General features: G+C 38.0%; 2 protein-coding genes across 8 annotated transcripts; both read right to left on the bottom strand.

Moving 5' to 3' along the window:
• Positions 1-1501: 1501 nt before the first annotated feature.
• LOC131786351 (fibroblast growth factor receptor-like) lies at positions 1502-8410 on the bottom strand. 2 transcript variants are annotated; one of them, XM_059103405.2, is made up of 6 exons: positions 7612-8410; positions 6435-6617; positions 5564-5863; positions 4136-4510; positions 3438-3685; positions 1502-2156 (listed from the first exon to the last, which is right to left on the bottom strand). In XM_059103405.2, the coding sequence occupies exons 2-6, from the start codon at positions 6502-6504 to the stop codon at positions 1881-1883; spliced, it is 1269 nt and encodes a 422-aa protein (XP_058959388.2). In that variant the 5' UTR covers positions 6505-6617; positions 7612-8410; the 3' UTR covers positions 1502-1880. The 2 variants fall into 2 exon arrangements, with proteins under 2 accessions (XP_058959388.2, XP_058959386.2); XM_059103403.2 differs by having other exon boundaries at positions 6435-6576.
• Positions 8411-9355: 945 nt separating this feature from the next.
• LOC131786346 (trace amine-associated receptor 3) lies at positions 9356-24879 on the bottom strand. 6 transcript variants are annotated; one of them, XM_066158881.1, is made up of 7 exons: positions 24750-24879; positions 23537-23592; positions 15299-15367; positions 14198-14280; positions 13196-13646; positions 12460-12671; positions 9356-11515 (listed from the first exon to the last, which is right to left on the bottom strand). In XM_066158881.1, the coding sequence occupies exons 5-7, from the start codon at positions 13626-13628 to the stop codon at positions 10592-10594; spliced, it is 1569 nt and encodes a 522-aa protein (XP_066014978.1). In that variant the 5' UTR covers positions 13629-13646; positions 14198-14280; positions 15299-15367; positions 23537-23592; positions 24750-24879; the 3' UTR covers positions 9356-10591. The 6 variants fall into 6 exon arrangements, with proteins under 6 accessions (XP_066014978.1, XP_058959378.2, XP_058959376.2 ...); XM_059103395.2 differs by lacking the exon at positions 14198-14280; XM_059103393.2 differs by lacking the exons at positions 14198-14280; positions 15299-15367 and having other exon boundaries at positions 13196-13653.
• Positions 24880-26594: the final 1715 nt, after the last annotated feature.

Below are 26594 nucleotides of genomic sequence, written 5' to 3'. Positions count from 1 at the left end.
CTGGCAGACAATTTCCTTATCCATTTTTTAAAATAATGGTGTCCTCGGACTCAACTTACACTGCTCGTTGATGGATTGAATTCCTACCGAACTTGGCAAAGGTTTTCATTTATAAAGGATTACATACTCGACGACTTGTAAGAGAAAACTAACGGATGGCGCAATAAATGACTAAAACTACAACTGCAGTACGTGTGGACGGCCTAGCGAACAAAAAACACGATCAAAATACGTTTCAATGCTTAAGAGGCCCTTCTCGAGCTGACTTACAGACAAAACTACAAAATAACATATTACACACTAACTTCACAATTTCAACAAACGTAAGAAAAAGAAATGGAATTTCAATTAACGATGACCTTCGCTGACATCAGCTACTACCTCAACAAAGGATATCAGTTTCCTTTTCCAGAAAAAAGGTAAACATAACGAAAGTGTTCCATAGTATTCTTTGAAGCAGAGCAACTCTCTGCTTTTAAGCAGTGAATCCACTGTGACGAGTTTGCCGAAGTCATTTTACTTCGACTTTCACTTGGCAGAGAAATAGACACGCAAATGAAAAGAAAGGTAGTTCTAGACAAACCAGGAAGTTTATTAAATGAGGCAAATAGGTAAAAAAGGACGACAGAACGAGTTTTGATGTATTTTGAGAAGTCTAACGAACGGGAACGGCCTTCGCTTCTCTTTGCGCTCAACTGCAGGTTTAGTTTTACGACAACTTTTCAAAGAGAGAATGAGACTAAACTCAATGCGAAAACTTTTAATTGATGTTAGTAATCTGCACTTGATTCAGTATGAGCGTTTGTTCTGCATCGTCTACAATACGATAATTATTCCAAGAGCTGAAGAAATGAGTCACTTTTGGATACTTGAAAACTAATTTTGGTTTTAAGCTAATATTACATCCAACTTTACGTCCAATTCGATAAAAATTAAAGATGCGATGGGGCTCTGCTGTTGCTGCAGAAAAAGTGACACATTTGTTTACCCGTAAAGTTTTACCAGAGAACACTGAAAACTCAACAACACACGCAATAAACGTTTCTAGTGACAAGCTGTTGTGTCCAGAAAGATGGTACAAAGACTCGATGTGACACCGCTGGCCAGTTAGTAATACAAAACCCGCTCTTTAACCTCTTTGGCTGATCCTGCTGTTTGGTCAGATCTCGATCGTAAGTTCTTCTGTGCGTTCGAGCAGTTTTTTAATACTGTTTAAGACATTTTCCAAGTGGCTACTCGTGTGCACAACACGTGCGTTTCAGAGACTAATTCACTCTTGTGGCGATCACAACTTCGCTCTTTCATGATTTGTGATCCACACGATTATATCTATATGGGCAAATCCATTATTATCATTATCAATTTATTACTTTTCGGGCGCTCGAGGAAGATCGCAAGCCGGAAAATTAATGGGGTTCTGGCGACAATAAGCAATTATCATTTTCTACAGGACGCAAAAAAGATCTGTGCAACTGCATTGGCCTGCTAAGTCAAATATTGATCATTTTGTACAGTTTTATTTTCTACTTGATCAGCTCCTTGTTCTCTGTGCAATCTCTTTTCAGCACTGTACCGCAGTATCACAGTCGGAACTTGTAAACTTGCAAAACCACGGAACACTGATATGGAGTTTGGGATACTTAAGCTATTCATGACACAACATGTGTCACATTTGGGTATACCCCAATTACTGAAAGAAAACTTACAAGTTGTACTGGTTTCAAAATAGTTCAAATTTTGAAAGAACGCGCCATCCTCAGAGCACACCACAGATACTCACAAAAATCTGCTGATGAAGACAACAACTGGCCGCTATCTAGTATATCTAACCAATGTTTCTTTTTTCTCAGTCGATTCTCTTTCACATGGATCACATGTGTTTACACTTCTTCCTCTTTGCATAATTTAATCATTTCAAACCCCTCCTCCATGACCAATTCAATCCCTTCCCACTCAAGTTCCAGTGCATCACTGCATCGCTCACTGCTTACATCACTGGCTTGAGAGGAAACAGGTCGTCGAACCGAGCATGCCTCAAGGCTTGTCATATCTTTGGGTAACTGGGTAATTTGCTGACCAGTTTTACCTTCGCTGGGCTTCCGCGTGTAAATTGGAGTTTGACGAGGCGCAGTTATGATAATTTCTTTTACAGTTTTCTAAAAATGAGTAAAAAAAAATTAGGATTACCGAGAGTGTCCTGAAACTTGCTTAAACTGTGATTTCCTTTTTTTTTTCCCCGTCAACTCGGATTGCTTTGTACAAATACCTTTCCATTTATTTATTACACGTTTATTTCATAAACTGAAAGGTCTAGAGTCAAAGGAGGGGAGTCACTGATTAAGAGCTAAGCCCAAAAGAACAAGTAAACCCACTTACAGTCATATCCTTTCTAAGTAGACTTTTAACCTTTTAACTCGTAGGATCTGCTTATTAGTTCTCCACTCTTGTTGCTATACTTTTCCATGTATATCAGCTACAACAATTTGGCGTTAGATCAAGATAACAACTTCCACCCGATAAGTTTGAGTATTCTCATTACCTGTTTACCAGATTATGTATGGATATTATAGGGAGAAGTTACATGTTTATCACTTCAGGGAGTTAATTATGAAAGAGTTAAGTCTTAGATTGAAGTAAAGAACAACTCTGGATCGAGAAATCCAACATCTGGATAACAAAAATACTAGAAATGGCGATAAAGCCAGCCACAGTTGTTTTAAATGGTTCCTGAGAACGCATTTCTCGCGGAAAGATAACGTGATCAAGACTTCTTCGATTGTAAGATAGAAGGGAGATTTGGCCAGCCAGGAATTTCTGAGCGCGGGAAAGAAACCTTCAAGGGAAGTTTAGTGAGAATTCGCAAAAGAGCAGGGACATCTTTTGTGTGGGAAAAAACAAACATCGCATTTTGTCCGCCCAGTTGCCCTTGATCATCCATGTTCCAATCTCTCCTGTGACATTCCTATTTCACTACGGAACAACAAAAAGAACTAGAATGCACTTGAATTAAACTCCAGAACTAACTGATCAGAACCAACGGAAATTCCTGTTTGACACCAACATGTACCTCAATAGCTTCACGTTTTAGGCTCCGCAAATAGATAGCACATGGAAACTTTGCTTTTTAAGCATGGCGAATATTTAGCGGCATCACACCGTCGTTGCGTGTTCTTCCCTGTTTAAGCGCGACAGGTAAGAGAAATTTGCAAACCGGTAGAGCGATCATTTTACAAGTTGAACTTTCAAGAATTCCAAGAGATTCCGGCGATAATGAGAGGTACTACAGGCGGTACATTTTACCGGCTATCGCCTGAAAAGGAGAACACTACGTTTTGATACTGAGAGCTACTCGACTATCCCTCGAGAGAAACAGTTGTGTAATACATTCACATACACGTCGTACTTCTTTATCGATGCTAACAAAGAATCGTTGTTACCTGTTTTGCCGTTTTCTTTTGGTTCCAAGGCTCACTTGTGACGCTTACGTTTCTATTAACATCTGTCCTCTTGATTTGTCTCTCACTATGTCTTTGCTTGGCCCGCTCGAGTGCTCTAATAAACAAGGCTGTCAAAATAACTAAGATGGCTACTGGTATAGCTACAATAACAGCCAAGGGAAACTCTTGCGTGCGTCCAAACAGAGCCTCATATCTGGTCTCTAGATCTGTAGCTGATGGAGTAGGACCTTCATGAATAACCACAAAAATTTTGGTTAGTTTAAGGGCGCTCCCTTTTTCTCAACGTCGACCGTCGCGCAGCTGATAGTCAGCAAAAAGAAAGTCCTTAACTTATTGGGTTTTGGCCAATCGACTTTCTTGTCACAGGATTTATTACTTGTAGCGTTTCGCAATCACCTTTGCAAAAAGGCTGGAATCCGCCCCTCAACAGATTCCCATTCTAAAAAGTCATACCTTATAACCAATGACTTGTTTCACTGGTTTCATTTACTGTTGATCGCTTGAGTGACAGTAGCTCTGAAAGGAACTGTTGTCGATGATAGTGACGGACGTTTCGAGACACCATCGGAGTCACGACCTTCTTAAGTTGTCGAAACGTTAATCATTGTCAACGACAGCAGTTCTCTGCTTTTGAGGAATACTCTTAAAATAAAATAAAAAATAAGAAAAAAAGGTACCTTTGACTGCTATTAAGAATGCACTCCAACTCACGCTACCAAGTTGATTGAATGCCTCACAAATATATTCGCCTTCATCATGAAATGATACATTCTGAACAAAAACCTCTGCATTCACTTTGAAAAGGTCACCATTTAATGTATTCGGGCCCAAGGTAGTCAAAATTTTAACTGGTGCAATGCTGGTTATCTCAATAATAGTTGTTGTTTTATTGTCAAAAGCATTGCTTTTTGCATGATGTCTCTTGAAGTGCCATCTGACATACGTAACTGAGTCACTGGTCACTTGACAAAGGAATCTTGCTTCGCCTCCTAGCACTGCTGTGTTGTTCGTCAGTAGTGACTTGAGGATAATAGGTTTGCCATTTGAAGATTCTATTTAAGAGAGACGTTAAAACGTTGATAAGACGTTAAAATGTTGATAATGCCATTCTGCGCGGTATCGGTAAAACGTTATTGGTAGCAGGACTAAGATCCTGAATTAAACATTGAAAATTAAAGAAAAACGTGAGAAGAAAAATTTAATTTGCCAGCACCTGGAGTAGCTAGGTCAGGCAGCAGCTCTGGCACCCTCCCCCCCCTCCAAAAAAAAGAAAATAAACAACAAACAAACAAAAACAAAAACAAAAAAAAACAAGACAACAAAAAATAGAGCAAAAACAAACAAATCAGTGGAATTCACAAGCAGTTACAATTTTCAAACTAGATCCTCACAGGTATGACCACTACTGAACTAGTAGTTGAAATAATACCTGAAAAAAATTTTCAGGCCCATACAGGATTTGAACCCATAACCTCTGCAATACTGGTGCAGCACTCTACCAACTGAGCTGACAAGCCAACTGGGAGCTGGTCATTATGTTGGGTCCAAATAAACCATCCAAATGATGAATAATGATAGTGGATATATGAAAATCATATATGTGCACTGCAGTGAAGAAACGAATATGAAATTTTCATATATTCACAATCATTATTCATCACTTGGATGGTTTATTTGGACCCAACATAATGACCAGCTCCCAGTTGGCTTGTTAGCTCAGTTGGTAGAGCGCTGCACCGGTATCGGGCCTGAAAAAAATTTTTTTAGGTCTTATATTAACTACTAGTTCAGTAGTGTTCATAGCTGCAAGGATCTCATATTCATTTGTTCACTGCAGTGCACATATATGATTTTGATATATCCACAATCATAATTTTGAAATTATTTCTCACAATTAAAGACTGTAAAAGATCAGTCAGAATTTATCCAGTGGTTTCCATATGAGTAATGTAAACCTGGCTCCCTCTTTCCCTTTGCATCTTACAACACTCTGACTGAACTGAAAAGTGATGCATCTTGCCAAAGTGTTCGAAGAAAAACAACAAAACTGCAAAGAAATGAAATTCAGCTTCCATAACTTTTAACTGTATTATACTCTAACTCACCATAAATGCGTAGTATGAATGTCCTATTAATCAGGCCCAAGGAATTATTCACATGGCAAGAATAGTTTCCCGCATCTGCAAGCAGAAGGTCACTTAAAAGCAACTTCCCAGACTTTATAAATGTGTCCTCTAATTTGCGATAAGTTATCTCCAAAAGGGGAACATTGTATTTGTACCAGGATATATCTGGATGTGGATTGCCATCTGACAAACAATCAAGTTCAACATCATCTCCAACCTTGGCATACATGGTCATAGTATGATACACTGACTCTCTGATGAAGTGTGGAGCTGAGGGGTCTAGGAAAATAAAAGCATTGGTTATAAAGCAATACAATTACATTTAAGACCTGTTAAATAACAATTAACAATGCTAAAAGAAAATTCAGGGGCCTGCTAATTATTTTCCTTTTGGGATAGTTCTGTATTTTAAAGGGAAATGTCATACTATGAAGTTTATCAAGGCTCCAAGCTCAACGTTTCTTTAGTCATTATTTGGTGGCTGCTTCTGATTGGTTGAAAACAAGTGCATTTTTCATGCAACAGGAGTGCAAAATTGTAAAACAAGTGCAAAATTGTCACACAGAGCCATATTACAAATAGCATGCACACTGTTAAAACTTTGCCTGTCTTGACTTTTTCTGATGCTTTCTTAATATAAATTGTTAATAAGTAATAACATGATCTCTCATGTAATTTCCTGTAAATACATTTAAGCACTGGTGAATTTTTCAAAGACTACAAATTGTTCTCTTCCAATGGGCTCATGCAATTTTGTTGTCTTCCAAAAATGTACTTGTGCTTATTAACACCAAATTACACTCAAACTCGTGTTTTTATCTATACAAATACATAAATATTGCATTTTTACCTGACACTCCATTGTTGGCCAAGTTGAATGTAATGAAGAATAAAGCATAAGTAATTCTTAAAACAAGCATCTCATCTGCAAAAATGACTGTGTTCCATGTAGTTTTTGGAGATGAAGTCTCTAGACACCCAATTCACAGGGTCTAAAATATAAATCTTACACTGAAATATCTTGATTCCAACCCTACAACCAGGGAAAAAATATATTAATCCAGCTTTAATTCAGAGTTAACCGCATGTATTTCCATGGAAATGTACAATTCCTTAGCCTGTAAATTGAAGGTTTGTTCAAGTGCTTATGTATTGAAGCAACTCATTGTTGTCACCTCTGCCAAACAATATAAGGAAGGGTATGAATCACCACTCACCCAGGTTTGTTAAAAATAATAACACCCAATTGGATGAGCAAAATATGAATATCTAACTGAATTCACATTCTTCATTTCAAATCTAAGACTCGATCTTGAAAAGGAATTGTGTATGCCAGGCAAATTGGAAATGTTTGGAAGACAAATGCAAAGATTCTTGCGCAAGTAACTAGGCCTGCCAACTTGGCATTTGGGCTATCCTTGAACTAAAGCTTGCTCAATCAATTTTGTTTTATTTTTATTTTTGAGAATAATTATTTTTTTGTTGTTTTTATTTTTTTCGTTTTTTGTTGTTGTTTATTTAGCTAAACTGACTAATCTATCAAAACTGGGAATAAGAATGCAAGGATTAGATATGTTTTTAACAAACATTAAATATTTATAACTGTCGGTCACCTGCCAAAGTTCAGGACTGAAAAAAGTCTAACGAGTATGAACTCATTTTGTCTCTAAAACAGTAGACCAAAAGGCTACAAAAACATTCACATCCACAACAATGGAAAATTTGGAATATCATTTAACCAAAACATTTGTTAGACAATGGATATGGAAATTTGTGGTAAAGCAGAGATTTATTGCGCGCAGAACAAGTGTTGTTTCGCAATACCCGATAGAATATTTGTTAGATCTGTAAACATGTGCAAAATATGAAACTTGCGCCGATGAAAAACAACGAAAAACTTAAGCTATTTCTACATAAATTGCTAAAAGTTAGCACATGATATAAACAATGCAAATGAAAGCGAATGTAAACAAGGCTTCACCATTGTAAAACTAGACTTTAACGTAACAATGAGCATCAATATTTACCTTTGAATGTAACGAAGATAAAACTCTCTTTTACCAGCGATATATGTCGACCACTGAAGTAAAAAATAAATTTACACATGACCGAATCATACTGACGGCCGAGCAGGCGTGAAGGTAATTCCAAAATAAAATATTTGACAGAGCAAGGCTCCCACAGCGATGGATACCGACAACTTTGCTTCAATCGACAAGACGTGCTCTCAATTAGATTCCAAAACAATTACTAAAGATTGCAGCTGGAGGGAGCGTTGCAGACAAAGACCAAGGCACATCTAAATGCCTTTAAAAGCACACCATGTTTGCTTTTTTTTTTTTGGCTCGGATTGAAGTTAATAACCGACTGCAATATGTCCAAATGACACCACACCAACAGCCGGCTCTCTCTGATCATAAAATGAAGATGAACCGCCAGTGTCGGCACCACATGGCGGACCTGTCGTCTCTACATTCAGAGGAACAATCGTTAGTGCATAAGATGACGCTTTCATTTTATAATAATACAGCCGAAGGCAAAGTTTTGACGCCAGACATAATGACCCTTATTTACTGAGATAACAATCTAACAGCTTCAGCACAAAAGAGATCAGGAGTTCCTGCGGAATAACTGAGTAACCGGGCCAAGTAAGTTCGTAACGTGACGAGTCAATTTCGGACATCTCCTCGTCCCAAAACGAACGAAGCAAAATATTTTCAACTGTACTGACGTTTTTTATGTTTCTGACACGAGACAAACTGCTGCGTATGCTTTTGAAAACGATTAAAATTTGAAACATTTTTGTCTATCGTCTTAACACCCGACAGACGTAAATGCATATGCGACAGTAGATCACAGTATGTTGAGTATTCTTCGTCTCCGTTTTCACTTGTCCTCTCAAGAAACGGAACCTTTTAAAAATCAACCGTTGTCATCACGTTTCACTGAGGCCGTTTTCGAAAGGTCCTGCTTTTTATAAATAAGCGTTTTCAGGAGTACTATTGTGGATGCAGCTGGGCAAAACTGCGTCGGAAAAAAACTGATGTGTCTTCGATCGAAAACGCTCTGGTGTGGATGGGGCCTTGGACAAAAGACAGTCGATGTAACTGTTCCACAAATTCGAAAACGCGTGCAATTGGGCATTCAACGAGCCATGAGTGTAATAGATTTGCATCACTAATCAGTCTGTTTTGATATAATAGGCCCAATTTGACAGAATGATCATCAATCTCAAAATTTACTATTAGAATTTCAAGAGAAATTGGAACTCCTTGAATGTTTAAGGAAGATTTTCGGATAAGAGTTGACAGAAGCATATTCATGTAACCCAGGTCTGGGTAACATGACTCTGATGTTATCGAAAGTAAAAAAACCACCAGCTCTGGTACCGTTTACCGTGTATCAAGTACAGCCATATAGTTTCTGAATTGGAGGGAGCTATCAGTATGCTCAGGAAACTGTTGACGAAGAGATCTCTTGTTAGCGGCATACTGAGGAATAATCCGAAAATTTCCATATTCTCAGAAACAAATAGAAGTGCAGAACATAACTCTTGATTTACGGAAACTTTTACGGGGCTTTTTCCGGTTCCCTCAAATCCAAGACAGGAGATTTTGAAATTCCTTTCGGGAAGGAAAGAGCCCTATCTGAGTGTAACTGTTTAAAGAAATCCGAAAGAGTCAAAGGTGAGGTAATAAAAGGGGAAATGTGATCAAAAAGTCTTTGGTGGCAAATGGAGACTTGAGTAAACTTGACTGCAACAAGGTAATATAAATATTTCTTTGTGATGATCTTTTACTCCAAGAGGCTATAATTCACAATGGTAAAATGGCAAACCTCGTAGAGTTGAAAAGTGACTCGAAAATAAGGCGATATATCGTGGACTCTCTTGAGCGAAATTTTGTTACAGAATTGGGAACTTACAAGTTTTAGTTGCACCTGTACAATTGCCTACTTTCTTTCATACACTGTAACTACTTTTAAGTGTTAGAAACACTGTTTTTAACCTTTTCACTCCCAGATCTCATTATAAGTTCTCAGCCGCTATCTGCCATACAATTCTTAGGATGTTGATTCTGTGAATTAGGAATTTTTTAATTTCACTCCCAGATCTCGTTAAAAATTCTCAGTCGCTGTCTGCCATACAATTCTTATAATGTTGGTTCCGATAATCCCCTAATTGATATTTTTCTTTATTCTCATAACTTTTCTGCTTGATACTGTACTGACATTGTTAGGAGAAATTCTGTCTTGGTCACTCATGGGAGTTAAAGGGTTAATTTCTTATCAATATTCACATAACAACATTTACCTGATCCATTCGTTCTATTGCCCTCTTGCTACAAAATAAAATCATCCAAATAAAACCTTAAACTTAAACGCGTCGAGAATCATAAAATTTACATCTAACCGCTGAGAGCGTTCGAAAGTTGCTCTCATTCTTCACATGTGTATTTACTTTATGTCTCTGATGAAAGACAAAGTCACAAAGGGTTGAACTGGGCGGGTTTAAACAAAAATACTAAAAATAATAGCGAGCATGTTCCAGTCCTACATGAAGCAAAACTTTCAGTTCTTATATACAGCTTCTTTAAAATTATTCTTTTTATGGAAGGTTTAGTTCGTGATAATAGAATCTCTTACTTCATCAATGAACGGGGACTAAGTGATCTTCAGGGATTGCAAATTTTGTTGCTCAATCTCTTATCCAGTCTCAGCTTTGCATCCTGTGAGATGGAGTGAGCTCTTCACGAAGATTATATACAGAAAACTGTCATCAGCTAAGCCTGGACTTAGCCCTTTTTAGATATACATCTGGGAATTCATGATTACGCATGATAGTTGTAAACGTATTCTGGAACAAAAACTGAGACTTAGTTAACTAGACTTCCAGCCGCCAGTCACAGTAATTGCCGCTAAATTTGTTGCCAATCACCAGCATGAATCATGGCCAACTGGTTTGCCGGCTGAAACAAATGCTTCTTAAAGCCAACACTGATAGCCTTACTAAGAAAACGATGACCGTAATTTCCGCTTAAGACTGTCTGTTTCACCATTGGGTCGAACGAATATTTCTGAGAGAGAACGTTGTCTTTCAAAAGGTGCCAGGGTAGACACGGTTTGGTTTTCAACCTCGTCCTTTTCATCACTGTCCGAAGGTGTAAAATGAACACGGGTTTTTCTATTCTTCAGGGTACCGTTTGGAGCACTTTTATTTAAAGAATGATTCGATCCTGACAGCTTTTCATCGAAGCCCCGTTGTGGCATGGCTTGGTCAATCGGAAGGATACCATTTTCCGTCTGATCTTCCTCGAAGGCGGGGTTACAAAGCTCAGCTGGGGAACTTGATGGAGTGCTCAAAAGGGTGCCAGACAAAGTTAAGTCGCCAGAAGAAAGGCTGTGGAATGCATCCACGTTTAACGACAACAAACCGTCCGTTAGAGTCTTCTTTGTGAATTTGAGCTTGATAGGTTTAGTGCGACCACTCTGAATCGCTCTACGGTAGCTTCCTCTTGTATCAAACATTCCCGAGCCGTTTGTGTGCGGTGGTACGATGACAGATCGTGAGTTTTCAATGCTTGAGTCGCGCTGAAGATAGGTGCTTCGCACAGTGCGTCCATACGCGCTCTTACTGTAGTCTGATATCGGGACCTTTTTGCAGCAAAGACTCAGTAAAATTTTTCGGAACGCTCGTCTGAAGTCTTTATTGCGCAGACCATAGATTATGGGGTTACAAACGGAATTTCCATATTGTAACCATTTATTGATGTTTAGAATAATTTGTGGTAGTACCAGGAGGCCTTTGCATCCAGCTGTTTTGAACATTATGTTGGCACAAACTGAAAACGCAAAATTGAGCGCGAAAAATGGCGTCCAGCAAATGACAAAAAGGCCGATGACCACAGCGACAGTTGTAGCGATACGCAGATCCTAAAAATAAGGCAAAATGAAATTACTTGGCTACCAAGATTGCAGTTCTAGATTACTCTACAGTTTGGTTAAACATCAGGTCAACAGGTTAAAGTAATTTTTCTGGCAACTGAGTAATCGTTGCATAGGACTGCATTTTCGCAGATCAAAAAATAGAAATACTTTGTCTTTTTTTCTCTCTCTTCCTTAATTTCAGGAATGATAATCCCACACAAGTTTCGATTGTGCTCCCTTTGTACATTCGTCCCCTCCGTTCCAAAACTTCAGGAGAGGGTGCTCCCCTGATTTATTTGAGCTGGGGGAAGTGGCAACCTCTTCTCAAATTTGACTTGATCATTTAGCAGTAACAGCTATTGAACGTAATTACTCGATCCCTTAGTGGTGGAAAACGAAATTGCACATTTGAAAGATTTGTTCCACACTACTTATTTCTTCATTATCTATCAAGAATTAAAACATCTATCTATTAAGAGTTAAAGCGAGAAAAATTACCTTTCCAAGCTGAACTCTGTAAAAGAGGCCAAATACTGTTAAGGGGAGGAAACTATAGAAAAACGAGCCTCCGACCCTTTGTATTTGTTAATAAGTTGTGATGTGAAACATTGAGAACGAATCAAGACCGATAAAAAATAGCAGTGGGAAATTCAGCACGCACAGGCACTTCTTAACCCAATTTCTTTTTGAAGATAGACAAAGCTTTACAAATTTAAAAAGATTTTTCTCCTAATTTAAACGTTGAGGCATTGCATATAACCGACGAAAAATATCGTTCATTTTTGGGTTTGACGCTAAAAACTGTAAAATAAAATCCGTGCCCTTTCATTTTGGCACTAAAACGAAGTTTTTGTTTTTTCAATCAAAGCTGCAAAAAGGAATATGGCTGCTCAGAGCCAACTTCGCTTTTGATTTAATAAAAAAATAATAAAATACAGAAATCCCATTACCTTTTTAAAAGAGCTTTTCCCAACTCCACGGGCATGCGCTCTGGCTATGTGAAAGATGGTTCCATAGGCTCCCAGAATAATAGCCAGGGGTACAAAAAAGAATACTGCTGTTACAATGATACCTAAAAATTTCTTGAAAGCCTTTATTTCTGACATCAAACCAGCAAATATCGCTAAAGCCCAGGCAAAAAAGATGATGGCCAAGATCCAACCTGTAAGCAGATGAACGGAAAGGTCAGAGAAGGTTCAGGATTTTTCGTCATTTGTTCTCTACAACAAATAACGATTACATTGAAGAAATCTTACTCACAACTTGGAGAAAATTATTTAAATATAACTCGCTCCTTTCAAGACTACATAGACTCTTTTATTGTTCATGCGAGGTGTCGTTTATTCGCGTGCGGTAACACTTCATGGTAACATTTTCTGAAAGTGAAGTTAACGCAAACAATGAACGTTTGTTTGACTCAAAAATAAGAAAAATTTTGCTAATTAAGAACGATTGAACTTCAGAAGAGGTAACCGAAACAGAATAAAAGAATATGAAAGTGTGCTAAGCCTTCTTTTTTTTGGAATGAAAAATTTGAAGGCTAGGCTAAACCATTTACCAGAACTGAAATTAGGCTAACTACATTAGGTGCAGCTTTTGTACTTCCTATGAAAACTTTTGCAGCAACATTTCTAGAGCTTCAGTTTGGATTTGGTTAGTTCCTAACTGTAATCTCAAGGTACTTACGTTTACTGATGTTCCGGTGACTTATTGGACTTAGCAAGGCATAAGATCTCTCCAAACTTATGGCTGTGAGATTCAGAATCGACGACACCCCACAAATAGCGTCGAAGATCATATAAAACTTGTAAAGATTTCCTCTAAAACTGTAAGTTATCGATATGTACACCCACAATGGCACTGAAATTGATCCAATAAGCATGTCCGCCACTGCCAACGACATCAACAGCAGATTAGTGGTTGTGCGCAGTCTCCTATTCACTCGGAATGCACCAATCACAAGAGCGTTACCAAAGACTATCATGACGGCCAAGATACAAAAGAAGACATTAGCGGCAACATCTTCTGCGGTCATCTCTTGCATTGGAGGGCCTGGTGGCGCAGGACCATTGCCATTTGTGTTGTTAGTGTGGTTCCAGGACGTATTATTTTCGGCCATTGCTGGACAAGTTGATAGCTAAAGAGTGAATAAGAAAGAAGGTATCAAATGTGAAGTCGATCGGTTGACTAATGAATGAATGAATCAGTCAATCGATCAATCTGCCAATTGATCAGTCAGTCAATCAACTCCCGGGCAATGAATTGCGAGGTTACTCAGTCGGTGAACAACTTAACGCCATGTTAATCGCTCCATGGATCACAGTCGATGACAGTCCAGGTTGCCAAAGAAGACTTGACACGGAACCCTGCTTTTTAACTCTCTGTTTGACATTAAATCAGAAACAAGCGTGACTTGTTGTATCCTTGATCTACGCACGTCTTTTCAGTTATATTTAGTTAACAGTTTTCACTCAGCAAAAATAGTTTGACGCGTGGTTAGCTTGCGTAGCTGGCGGTTTTTTTGTGGGCAACCACTACCGCCGGGCAACGTGAACTCCCTGATTCGCTGGTTCAATGGATCGAGTAAATCCAGCACTGATTTTTATCCCCTCGATTGATAAAACGAACAAACAAGTAAACAAACCATTAACCTGTCAGTCAATCTGTTTTGCGAATGTTCTAGCTTACCTTCAATGCGCTTTCACGTGTACTTATAACTGCCGAAGGCACAAAGTTCAGTTTTCACGGCTTTTGTTATTCCGTCCAAGAATCTCACATAAAAAAGAAAAACCCCGTCTATATTTAAAAGTATGAAAAAGTTATCTTAAAGCAATAATTGACACCAATGTTTTCTTAACTTTTTGTTGTATTGTGCGAGCATAAAACGTTGTCGGTATTAATTCTAATGGCTTCTTGCCAGCGGTACGGAAAATGGACAGGACAGAATCACGTTTTCTCCCACGAGAACTGTTAGTGGCTTAATATCCCTCATGGAATTCTACGTTACCTTTTCTTAACGTTTGAAAAACCGGAAAAGAAAAAAATTATGAAAAGAAACGGGAACATAACTTGAAACAGTTCATGAGTTCTCTCATCCTGGATGCTACTTCACGGTTGGTAAATTTAACTCCACTTAAGATTTTTTAAGTTTTTCCTTTGCAGCTCGTGTTTCTTTACGCCATCCTTGTTCCCTTTTTGTTTATTTTGACCCTTTTGATGTTGGTTATCTCAGCAAACGCGTTAAAGTTTTAAGGCGTTAGATTCTGAGGCAATACAAATGATTTACATCTACCATTAACATTATGGACCTAAGCTAGACTTCTCTCAAACTAACTGGGTGCTATGATGCTTAAGAAATATAGAAACATAGAATTAATTTCATTTGCCAATGTTCCTTAGCAAATATGACGACTGACATCGAAAACACTCCAAGCAATTGTCCATTCTGATCAAAAGCTATTAGTGAAGGAGAACGTGATCAGGCAGAGTTTTGTAATGCTGACGGGCATATTTTTCGAGCGAAAAAAATTGTTTTAGGCAATCCAAAGCATTGAAATCATGTTTCTTTAGAAACTTACTTCTTTATCTAAATTGCGTAGTTACAATCTCTTTGCCTGCATCAGCGGGAAATCTTTATGTCCGTTAGCTCAATTACACTGTGCTACTGTTTTGAATTTATCAGTAGAGCGAGAATCATTATTCAAAGAAATGACTGGGTTCTCTAAAGAGCGTTCGTCATGGAAAAAACTGAATCCTAACGAGTTACAAATGCCCCTCAAAGAAATTTACCTCAGTTTGTTTACGTGAAGTGAAGTCTGCAAGTGAAATCTGTGACGCAATTTCTTTCCAAACAAGCTCCTGGCAAGCAAAACAAATTGAATGTGTTACTTCTCTATCAGTTCTAAGATCTCGTTCAGACTTTTTTGCGAAGAATCCGTTCACAAGAAGCGTTTCATTTCGTAAGCGCCTGGCAATTCCGTAAGATATTCCTCGAATGTTCGTCCCTCATCCCACAGATTACGCAATTTTTGCGAAACCACTCTCATCTAGAAAAGGCTTGCAATTTTCATAGCTTTTAGCATTCCTACTTCTGTTATTATCTTTTGTTTTGTCTCGTGGTTCTCAGTCAAGCGCATCAGTCGAAAACGAAGGTTGCGGACCCGCGCATTCTGTCTCAGTACACGCAAATAAATAAGCAACAATAACACTTACATTTTGGTCCATTATGATACAATTTTCTCGGTGCGAGGATGGAGAAAGGGAATAAACGAAATTTAACGACAACAAAATTATTTCACACTGAAGAAGCCATTGCTGTTTCACAACGAACGCAAAGCGCTCATCAAAAGAGATGAACCACAACATTGCGTCAAATTTGTTACCTCGATTCACAAGAACGATTTTAGGCGTTCACTTTGTTTTGCTAATTATTTCTATTAATGGCTGAACTAAAAAAATGTGGTATTTCTTAACAAAGAGCGTGGGTCAAAGAACACTTTGGCAATTACAAAAATACACTGATTTCACCAGTATTTCAGAGGGCTGTTTACAGTGCGGGAGATTCTGCCTCCTCGTCTCTCTACCTTCCCGAATATTTAAATTTCCCGCAAATACAGTGATTAGCTGATCCAAAGTGTATTTCAAGACGCTCTTTCCACCATTGTGATAAAAAAGCGTTTTGAGGAGGAAAAAAGATAACTATTGTCACTTGGAAATTTGTTTGTTCAAATGAGTAGATAATGTTAATTGGTCTTTGTCATTCGCTCTGACGAAGGACTAAAGCTTGAAACGTCAGCTCCGGAAACCCTTTCTGTTGTAATACCACACACCGACGTAGCGCCAACCCCCTTTACTTATGTTGATTTGCTTTCTGTTTTGATGACGGAGAGCTCTGCCATGAAACTGTGATTCATTCATTTTGCCCAAAGCTAAATTTCAAATGCGAACAGTTAGAGCAAAGATGGTTAAAGAAGAAGAAAGATGAGAAAGATTACACAGAACAAGACAATGCATCAAAATACTCCCACTTTCCTTAAATTAAGTCACAGGCGCGGGTTTGATTAAAAGCGACAAGAGCAGCATGGATTGATGACATCATGAAAATAGAAATGATGATGAGTTAGAAGAAAGTAAATTTTATGTCGAATCTTTATACACAAAAAAAAATTCGTAAATTCTTATCCGACGCTGGTAACACTTTTTAAAGAATAACTTTCTGGAATATCCACTGAACCATAACTTGTAACCCACGTCCTGCCGTAATTCACCTATTGCTTTTTTTGCCTCAAAAAACCTTGATCAGTGATTCAGTCATAATCAAGAAAACAAAGTTTTGTCATAGAGCAGGTGTTTTAATAATTTTTCCTTAAGAGTCTGCCGATGGTTAAATGGAAAAGGGGTCGTAAGACGAAACAAACAAACAAACACAGACGGGCGGTAAGAGGTCTCCCAGACGGCGGTACACCGCTGATAACCGGCTATAATTGAAACCCCGATAGTGGCGTGTTAAAAGGCGTAATTGTGGACTCTTGGTGTTTGATGGAAGCCCTTACATTTACTTCATAGTTATCAATAGTTTTTCTCTTGTTTGAAAGAGCGAAGATGAAAGTCTTTGTACATGTTGTAAGACTGCTAGCACTTAATGCTCGACTTTAGTTATCTCAGTCGCAGATAGAAATTAATCACTTTTACTTTTTGGCTAAATCAATTTTCAGCCTGTTCCTACGTCAAACATAGTTGGCAACTTTTTCTTTCTTAAATCAATGTCTTACATGGAGCACATGATATTACATTTAAGTGCCTGGCATTTAGGAAAAGACGCTGGCTGAAAACGCGAACGGAAAATTACCTCTGGCTTAGAATATTTCATTTCTGAACTTTTGCTGAATCCAGACGAAAAGCTGAAGAATTTACCTCTTTCACTGTAAATTCAATTATTTTTACATTTATTCCCAAACAGCTGTGTGATGTACAGCACAAGCTCAATTCCTTCGCAAAACTTTTAGTTTGTAAGTCTCTTCACTTTCAGTAACCTGTTTTTACTTTGAAGTTCTCAACATGCTTTTGTATGATACTGTCCTTTGATTGCCGTATGTAATTTCGATATGTGCTCGAAAAGCTTCTTTATATCAATGAAAACGTTTCTTTCAATACCTTGTTCGTCCTAGTTTTGCGTCGGAATTCAACAATTGATATTTCCAGAACCAATATTAACATGATGATTGTAGGATAGTAACGATTATTTCCAGTGCTAAAAATATGGTCACACCGAATAACCATCCAATAGGTTATCAAAAGATCGAGAGAAAAACGATTTTTCCTCACGAAAAAGCTCAGCAAACAGGAATATTAGTCGTCTTGTCTATTTTGTTTGTTCACTATATCATATTTTGTGGTTACGGCATATCGCTAACCTTAAATCTAAAGCTCTGTTAGTTACGGATGAATACAACATGACTTACACGTCTATGAGGAGTCACGTCTTCTCGTACCTTGTCGGCTCTAGCGATGAACCATGAAACAACACCTGCATGTTGTCTAATTCTTTTGAGGGCTGCTTTTTTACGTAAAAGGTTTTCAATTTTGGCCTTGTACTGCTGACCACAAACAACCACAAATTCGAAATTGCTAAAAAGAGACGTAAATCTATCATCTTAGGAAAAAGTGTATGGGGCCTTTAATTGGTTGACTTTTACTGAACTAGACTAAAAATAGATTTTATCACATTCTATCAAAGTGACATAGTCGGACAAAACTGCGCTTGCATGTATATTTTGGAATGGAAAAAAAGAACAGAAAACAGCATTAAAAGCTTTGGTAGAGAAGTTGTAATAACACAAAGATAGTAAGGAAAGTTGACATCTATTTATAAAAAAAATCAGCAAAAGAGAATTAGGTCGCACTGTGATCATCAGAGTTTTTGTTTTGTAACAATGTGTTATAAGCTTTAGCTATGTGGTTGAATTTATGTCAGTAAGCTTGCTGAAATCAAATAAGAACCGTGACATCTGAAATGGTATCTTGAAGAAAAAAAAATACGCTGTATTGTGATTCTGCGGTCACAGCAGAAATTATTAGTTGAAAGTTAGAAAGGGATACTTTTAAAGGATACAAAGACCAATATCGTTACTTTCTTGTTACGAGTAACTAGCAGATTGATCATATTTAATTGTTTCGGGTATTGATGTTCTTCAGTCCGTGAAAGGAACGTGTCTAAGTTTGTGTCGAGATGAAATCGGAATGACCCGTGTTATTTTTCAGGCCAACTAAAAATCGTTCCGAATAAAACTAATAATAGAAGCAAAACTGACTCATCTTCTTTTCTTCTTTTGTTACTTCGCGGAATGAATATTTCTGAGTTTAAAATGCTCAGCATGATATTGATTGAAAAGTAAAACAGAAGTGTTGTTTGTAACGTACCTTGTGGGGTAGTACAGCTTTGCCCCTGAACAGAATTTCTTTGTTGAATTTATGTACAGAGACTGTACTACATAAAGTATACCAAACCGGAACACGGTTATCAATAGCTTACGCTCAGATCTTCATCTCAAACTTCTGCACAGAATCAGGAAAAAACAATATCAAAATCACTCGAACTCCCTGCGGATATTGACAGCTCAATGAAAGTAATAAACTAACCCACTCAATCTATGCAATAAGAGAGATAATTTTAATATTTTTATGCGTGTTTATATTTGCGGATTACAAAATCTTTTTCATTTCCTAAACAGCTGCCGCGCAGTGTTTAATTTTCGTTAGTAGTTCTGTTTGCCGACGCAATTAGAAACACAAATACAGTGTTTGGTGTGTCTCCGCTGGTTTTTGCCTAATTCAGAACTTTCCAAATTTTGAATCCATCCATCGAGCGTGATCGCAACTAAACCTAATAAAACGTACAGAAAAAAAGACAGAGTGGGGTGAAAGTATTTTAAGAAGTACTTTCCCATAATTTTATTCTTTTGAAACACATAATTTAATTTTTTTGACACAACACAGTGCAAATAGTGAAAGTAATATATTGCTTTCGTATTTTGAACAGTCAACAACTATTAAATTCTATTCCAGGAATATCTTATAGCTTCAAATTAAGCATAGACACGAACATACGTCGGAAAGGTCAAAGTAGTTGTAACCTTTCAACCTTTAACTTTGAGCTCCGCTGTTTGTTGCGTTTGGTGAAGGCAAAAAAAAAAATAGCTTACGTTTTGTTATCAAAGTGTCATCTTGGTCGATATCGAAAAGGTACGTGCGTGGCTTTCAAGATCAGGTTTCGCGTTAAATGTATCCCTTTGCTATGAAAAAAGGTTCTCGCAATCTTTTCCCAAGAAGCTCCAGTTTGCTCTATCTGGCTTTAGTATACACTAAAACAGTGGATAGTGTCAAAGGTCGTAAGCTTCTGATAGCGTTGAAGGCGCGCTCTGATTAACTACTCACAGTCCGACCATCCTTAGCTATTCACCTCCTAGCAACTCGCGCGGGATCTGCGCCGAATAATACTGTAATCGATAGGGAATAAATGAGTTGAATCATCTTTTTTGTTACATTATCTCACTGTTTTAGTTTATGACTAAAACGACCAATCACCTCAGTGTCGGTGAATATGTTAATTTCCTGGTCTATGCAAAACAATAACGCCGTAAAATCGCCGCTTAATTTTGCGCAGCATTAGTAAGTGATTGAGTACTCGTCACAACAATTAACGCATACTCAATCGACCTCATCGCCTGAGGAAGACTAGCAGTTTGCAGTCGAAACATCGCGACCTATATTCGAAGTGACCGTATTGTGAGACACACAGTAATACTTTGAGACGACTTCACTTTTGAAAGTGTTATTTACCACAATGACAAACCACTACCTATTTTACGATATAGATCTTAAACAACAAAGGCATTTTATAACTGGGCTACCACAGGTATCCCAGTAATTAGGCCCTACGCCAAGGAACGCTTTGTTTAACAAAAAAAAAATATATATATAAGAATTTTATGATTGGCTGGATGTATTTACCCGTCCTACCTCAACTTTAGCATGACATATGTGGGCAGTGTCGGGTTTCAAACAGATAAAATTCGCCGTCGAGGTTCCCAGCCGCAGGCCCGGGAAAAAAATGGTTGTTACATTGTTGTTCTACTGAAGACGTCAAGGAAATGAACAGAGCTTTAAAGCGCACGTGTAGAGCTATTGTTCTGAAGGTGAAATCTTTTCTTTCGCCAATTCCTCATCGCCGTCGACTTCGTGGTTTGCAAAAGGTCCTTATCAAAATTTTTGCCTCGCTTTGTCAATAAAATCATGGTAATTTAGCTGAGTAATTTCCAAATTTGCAACGTACATCCGAGTCATTTTTCAGAGGGAGTCCGGCTCCCTATTCTTAGCAGGGCATATGGCTAGAGAAACTGGACACTATCGGACGATTGTTTTCCTATCGTATTTTCATCGAAAAAAGAAAGTCGTCTCAAAAATATAGAGCAGTTCTGTAGACCACTCGGCCGCCATTGTTTAACCCTCTATTAAGTGTGACTTCAATCTAATTTCTCCCTACCAGTATCACCTCTGAATCAAACGTTAAGGTCATGAGAATGAAGGACGTGATCCCTAACTAAAGAAGCTCTCGATTTTTGTCAAAGTCTCCTTTGTAAGTGAGAAATACTTTTCTCTTGACCACGAATCGAATGTAATCACGCATTTAAAGTTGCAGCAAAACTTGGCAGTTATTAACGCCAGTTTTAATTTAACCCTTTTCACCCCAACATCAGCCACCGGAAAGGTGCAGAGAAAAAAGAGGAAAACATGCATACTGATGTTTGGGTGAAAGGGGTTAACTTAAAACTGGCGTTAATAACTGCCAAGTTTTGCTACACCTTTAAATGCGTGATTACATTCGATTTGTGGTCAGGAGACAAGTATTTCTCACTGACCTTGGTTATGTCTTATTTAAATTTCAGGTTTTGTTTAGCTTGGCTCTCGAATTCAACCACTGATTCCAGTCTCTCCCTGGGGGTCGGCTATTTACTCTGATCGTCAATGTGCACTTAGACTTTTTTTGTCACAGTGGCGTCTCGGCCCTGATCTTCTAAAATCATATCAGGTTCCCTGATGCTATCCTTGGGTCGATTTCTAACTACGCACAAAACTTTAAGCTTGAAGTTCAAATGTGATAAAAGTAGTATTTAACTATTCCGTTAATAACCCCAAGTAAATTTATATCTGAGACTCTAAAAGACTGGTTTGTTAAGTGAGAGAATTTATTGTCTTCTAGCCCTTGTCTATGGACAAGTCCTAGAGCACAGATTTCTCCTATTCATGGTGGGTACTTCAGGTTTTCGTTTTCCTAAACAAGTTCAGAGCTCCAAGCTTTCACGACCACCTTTGCGACTACTAGCAGAGCAATTAATCAGGTACAGATAAGCGTTAATAGCATGAAAGCGTTGTCAATCAGACAGAATTGTGTAACATCAGAATGACTCGATAGCAAGATACACAATTCACAAGATGGTGTAAATGAAGAATTTTCTCGATTTCAATATTAAGTCTATGACCGAAAACGCCAACTCCATTGAAAAGGCAGCACTCTAAGGCCTAAACTGTAAGTTTCGCCCCTGAATTTTGATCAAAACGGCAGTTCTTGGTTTATAAACTAACAAATGTCATGTATATTTACCTTAACGATGTCTACATTTTCATTTTGAATGAAAAGATTTTTTAATCTTTGCTTACACCTGTCAGTTTTTGTGGGGGCTAAATCAGCCATCTATTCAACACTTTTTCCACGCCCTTCAAAACAGTGACGTTTGGTTTATGAAAACGAAGCATTATCAAATAAAAGTCTTGCGACATTTCTTTGAAGATGACTCCCTTGTCCACAAAAGATGACTGGCTAACATTGCGTATAATCGATTGCGTCATCAATTACTTCCTAACAATTTTAATCTTAGATAATCTGTTTAAAACAGTTGTAATCATATATTGACTATACACATCTCGGTGATGTAAAGCTTGCCTGATTGGTATAGAAATAGACGCAGTTAAGGAGCGTGAAACCAGTCAAGCGCTTTACTTGGCAACTGAGACATCTCTTCAAAACTCGAAGAGGAATCAAGATCTTTAAGAGTACACATGATCCCAGAACACGCTGAGACGCTTAGACGCAAACGAGAAGCTGGCGAAAAGAACACCTCTTAGCAGCTTTAGCTTTTCGATGTCAAACCAATTTTGCAGGAATCTTTTGTCAAGGCAACCAAGAATAAAATCAATAATAAGTCATGTAGCTTGAAAAAGACGAGAAACACTTCCCAAAATGGTCTAAGAAAAAAGCGATTTTTTCGAAAAATATCAGTTTGTGAAGTCAAAGGCATTTTCTTCATTGATTATGCTAAGCCTTCGGACGTATTGAACAAGTAACACCAGTAACAACTTGAGTAGCGCTAGTCTGTATATCTGTCATACTCGGAATAATCAACCGCTCGCTATGCGGTTCATAGACGTTGTGTAGCGTAAAAAACGGTCGAAATTTTACTGAGCAGACAACTTGCAGGGTTCCTCATAGTGTCCACGTATTCAGGCTTGCTATAAAGTCTATTAAATAGCGCAATAGGAATTTACGATAAAACATCAAATCGAGCAAAGTGATTAATCAGCAACCTTATGAATTTGACTGTTTTGGGTAGAACTATAAGAGAAAACGTTTTATAAAGTAAAATTCTTGTTCGCAAACGAAAACCGGCAAACCTTTACACGGTTCGCATAAAGGTTTCATGAATCAAAATGAAACTTTCTTATTTGGTGTCATGGAGGGAAGACTTGAACTTAATCTACTGTTTTCTCAAAATGGGGTCCTCTTGGTACAATTGAATCTCACAATGCGCACAAATATATTTTTCGGAACTCTGAATGCCCAATGGTTTAAATTCTGGATCAGGCTGTTTTTCGCTTTGAATCAAACACACATGGTATACTTTCGCTTCAAAGATTAATTTACCAGGTAAAATTGCGCATTATTTCGATAAACATTTAATTATTTTGACTTACCTCGCTCAATCCATTGTTGACTTAGGATTCATTATCCACTGTATTTAACGGATAATCTGAAACATGATAAGACGCGTTTTAAAACCTGTTTGGTTCACAAAGAATTAAGATTTCCCCGAAATAACTGCAAATGCCTATCTCGTGAGGATGTTACGCTATATTGTGCCAAAAAGATTTTCCTTATTTACTCACAAAAATATAGTGAATTTCTAGGTGCGTGAACAATTGTCTAGCATAATATCACGTTCACCATTAAAAGTGAAAACTACGCTGCGATCCCTGCATTTTTAAGCTCTCTTTTCTTGTAACAGTTCAGGTTTTTTATTTGGAGAAGTATTTTTTAACTAAATCAATCATATTCCTTTCAAGAAGTTTGTAGGGAAGCGAGTAATCGTAAATATTAGGTTTCTAAGGGATTTTAGGGTCCTGAGAAAAAGATCTCAGTCCTCAGGGTGATATAAAAAAAATCCGTTGCATTATATCTAGTTCAACTTTCGATAAGTTGGTGACAAAATGAGACTCAAGTTACCAATTCTAAGACAAATAATCTTATTTCATTGCAGGCATTTTTTTGCCAACCTATGACATGAAGCAAAAAAAATTTGTTCTTGTTTGGAAAAAAAGAATAATAGGTAGAGAGCAATCCAGTTAATAAGGAAAAAATAAACATTTCTAACGACCAGGAAATTATTCTAACAAGATCAGATTTGATGTTTTTTTCTGTGAGACAACAGAGACGAAATTTAACACGCCAATTGCGCTGGAAAAATAAACAGTTCGGCTTGGATAGTGATGTGGAGGCCCACGAAAAATGTTGAAAGTGTTAATGAGGTTGTCAGATGCTTCTCGATTTCCCTTCAGGCCTCAATGCAACTTTCGAAGTACTCTACGACAAAATCAAGTCACGAACGGTGTCGCGATAGAACAGCCGGGATTCCGTTGTTTTCTTAAGCGCGCACTTACTGTATTCGATAACCAAATCGATTGATCAGAATGTAATGGTAAAAAATCGATGACATCTGCACATGAAGTCATTCATTGTTATATATTTTTAAAAGATTACCCTAAGCTTTTGCAGAACTCGTCTTAAACAAAGTTACTACCCAGTTACATCGAGCATTAATTCGGGCTCTCGATGTTTGCAAACACAAGCCAAGCAAGTCATGCTAGAGTCTTTTAACACCAAAAATTAACCGAACCGTCCAAAACTTACCACAGAATGGTGTTATGAACTGCTTACGACTGGCACACAGCATAAAAAGAGAGAAACACGATATTTTGGCTTCTAAATTTCCGAAATGTTATCAGACAATTGGATTGAGCGTTTGCTAAACAACCCAGTGGCTGTTGTAAAAGAATGTCTTGACTCAATCGTATGCTAATTTATCTGCGAATTTGACAGGCCTGTGTACAGAGAAAACAAAACCCAAGACAATCCACTATCAACATTACACCCTCACTCCGGCAAAACGACAGAAAGTAAACTTACAGATTTCCTAGAATGCAAAGACTACTTTAAACCCAGCACTAAGAACAACGGCGTCTTCGAATGTTTTTGTCCATGGGAAAGCTTCGCAGTTTTCAAGGAGTAAGCAAATGGATGTCTGAGGGCGAAATTTTGTTTAATTTTCGTCTTTTATTTGTCGCAAGACCTTTGATAAAGCCGCTCTAACTACTAACTGAGACAATCGAGACATATAACAAATATCTACCCACCTTGCTGCCTTGGAAATTGCATCAAATTTTCGATTCTCACACGCAAAAAATAGTCATAATTAAAAGTGTATAAGCACAAAGCCAAAGAGATCAGTGTAGAGTTAAATGATCCGATTTTGACAGGGTACTGCGTTTGATAGGAGAGAAATCCGAGACTATTTTAGTTTGTTCTCACACCTAATTAAAACCAACTGAGCACATTTGTTGATATAGTTACACCTCTTCTTCCTCTAAGGCCATATTTCTCCTTTATTTCTCCCCTAAGAGCCCAGCAGGTGAATCGCACACTTAGAAAATCTTTTTTCAGAGAGAGCAAAAACCCTTACACGGCCTCTAACGGATGGCACTTACTTTGAAGCCAGCTCCTTCTAAACATTACGGTGCAATGAGGATTAACAGCCCCATCAGGATGTCACGCAATGCTTCAACCCATGCGTGACATCCTTAAGAACCTCTAAAGGGGTCCACGTCCAGTGATACTATACAGCAGCGCAGCGCTTCAATACAAGAGTGGCGTTGACCAAAAAGGAAAAATTAGGTTGGGGAAGGAGTGGACATAAAGAATTTTATTTCGCGTTGAACAGCCTAAGATGGCCAAACGAAGGTTTGGAACTGGTTAGACTGGCATCAAAATTGGGACAGGTTTTCCTTCATAGAGAGACGATAGAAAAAATTAAAGGTAAAAAAATTTTGTTAGTTTTTATCCTACTCTTCACAGCATAGCAGATTATAAACTGCTTACAATCTCTTGCTTACCGGTTTGAATTTGCTATGGGCTTCAACAGTAAGTTGCCATCTTGTTTACTCATTTCTTGTCAGGAACGATGAACAGATAAAATTTCGTAACGCAGTGATAAGGTCCGATAAAGTGACATGTTTTGGTCGAGTGTGGGGAATTCCCGAGAGAAAAGGCAGCCCAAGTTTGATTAGCGAGGAGACTTTTTTATTTAAGAACCATACTTGAATGTTTAGTAGCCCCTGATTGCTCACTATAATCCTAAATGTGCAAATAAACGTTATCTTCCTATCTGGTACATGAGATTTGAGTTTAATTCGTGTTTTTTTCTAAGAATTCTGTGGTTGAGTACGGTTTTTATGTCGATCGTACCCATATCGAAGGTCTGGGCTTGGCATCATCATGGATTGATCCCTTACGCACGGTCTTTTCAAATGGAAGACAAGAAAGAGCTACCGTCGTCTGAAAAGTGTCACCTACATTTCGCCTGCTAACAGCAAGCTCTCTTCGACTCACTCCGAAAAATAAAGTTAGCGTCTATGACACCTTTTCGTTTGAAACCGTACTTAAGACAGCTTAAAGTTTCGTTTTGCGCACTCTTAGAAC

This window comes from Pocillopora verrucosa, chromosome 1 (genome assembly GCF_036669915.1).
Source record: "Pocillopora verrucosa isolate sample1 chromosome 1, ASM3666991v2, whole genome shotgun sequence".
Classification (NCBI taxonomy): Eukaryota; Metazoa; Cnidaria; class Anthozoa; order Scleractinia; family Pocilloporidae; genus Pocillopora; species Pocillopora verrucosa.
Note: the sequence above shows the minus strand (reverse complement) of the source record. Positions and strands in the feature narration are given on the sequence as shown.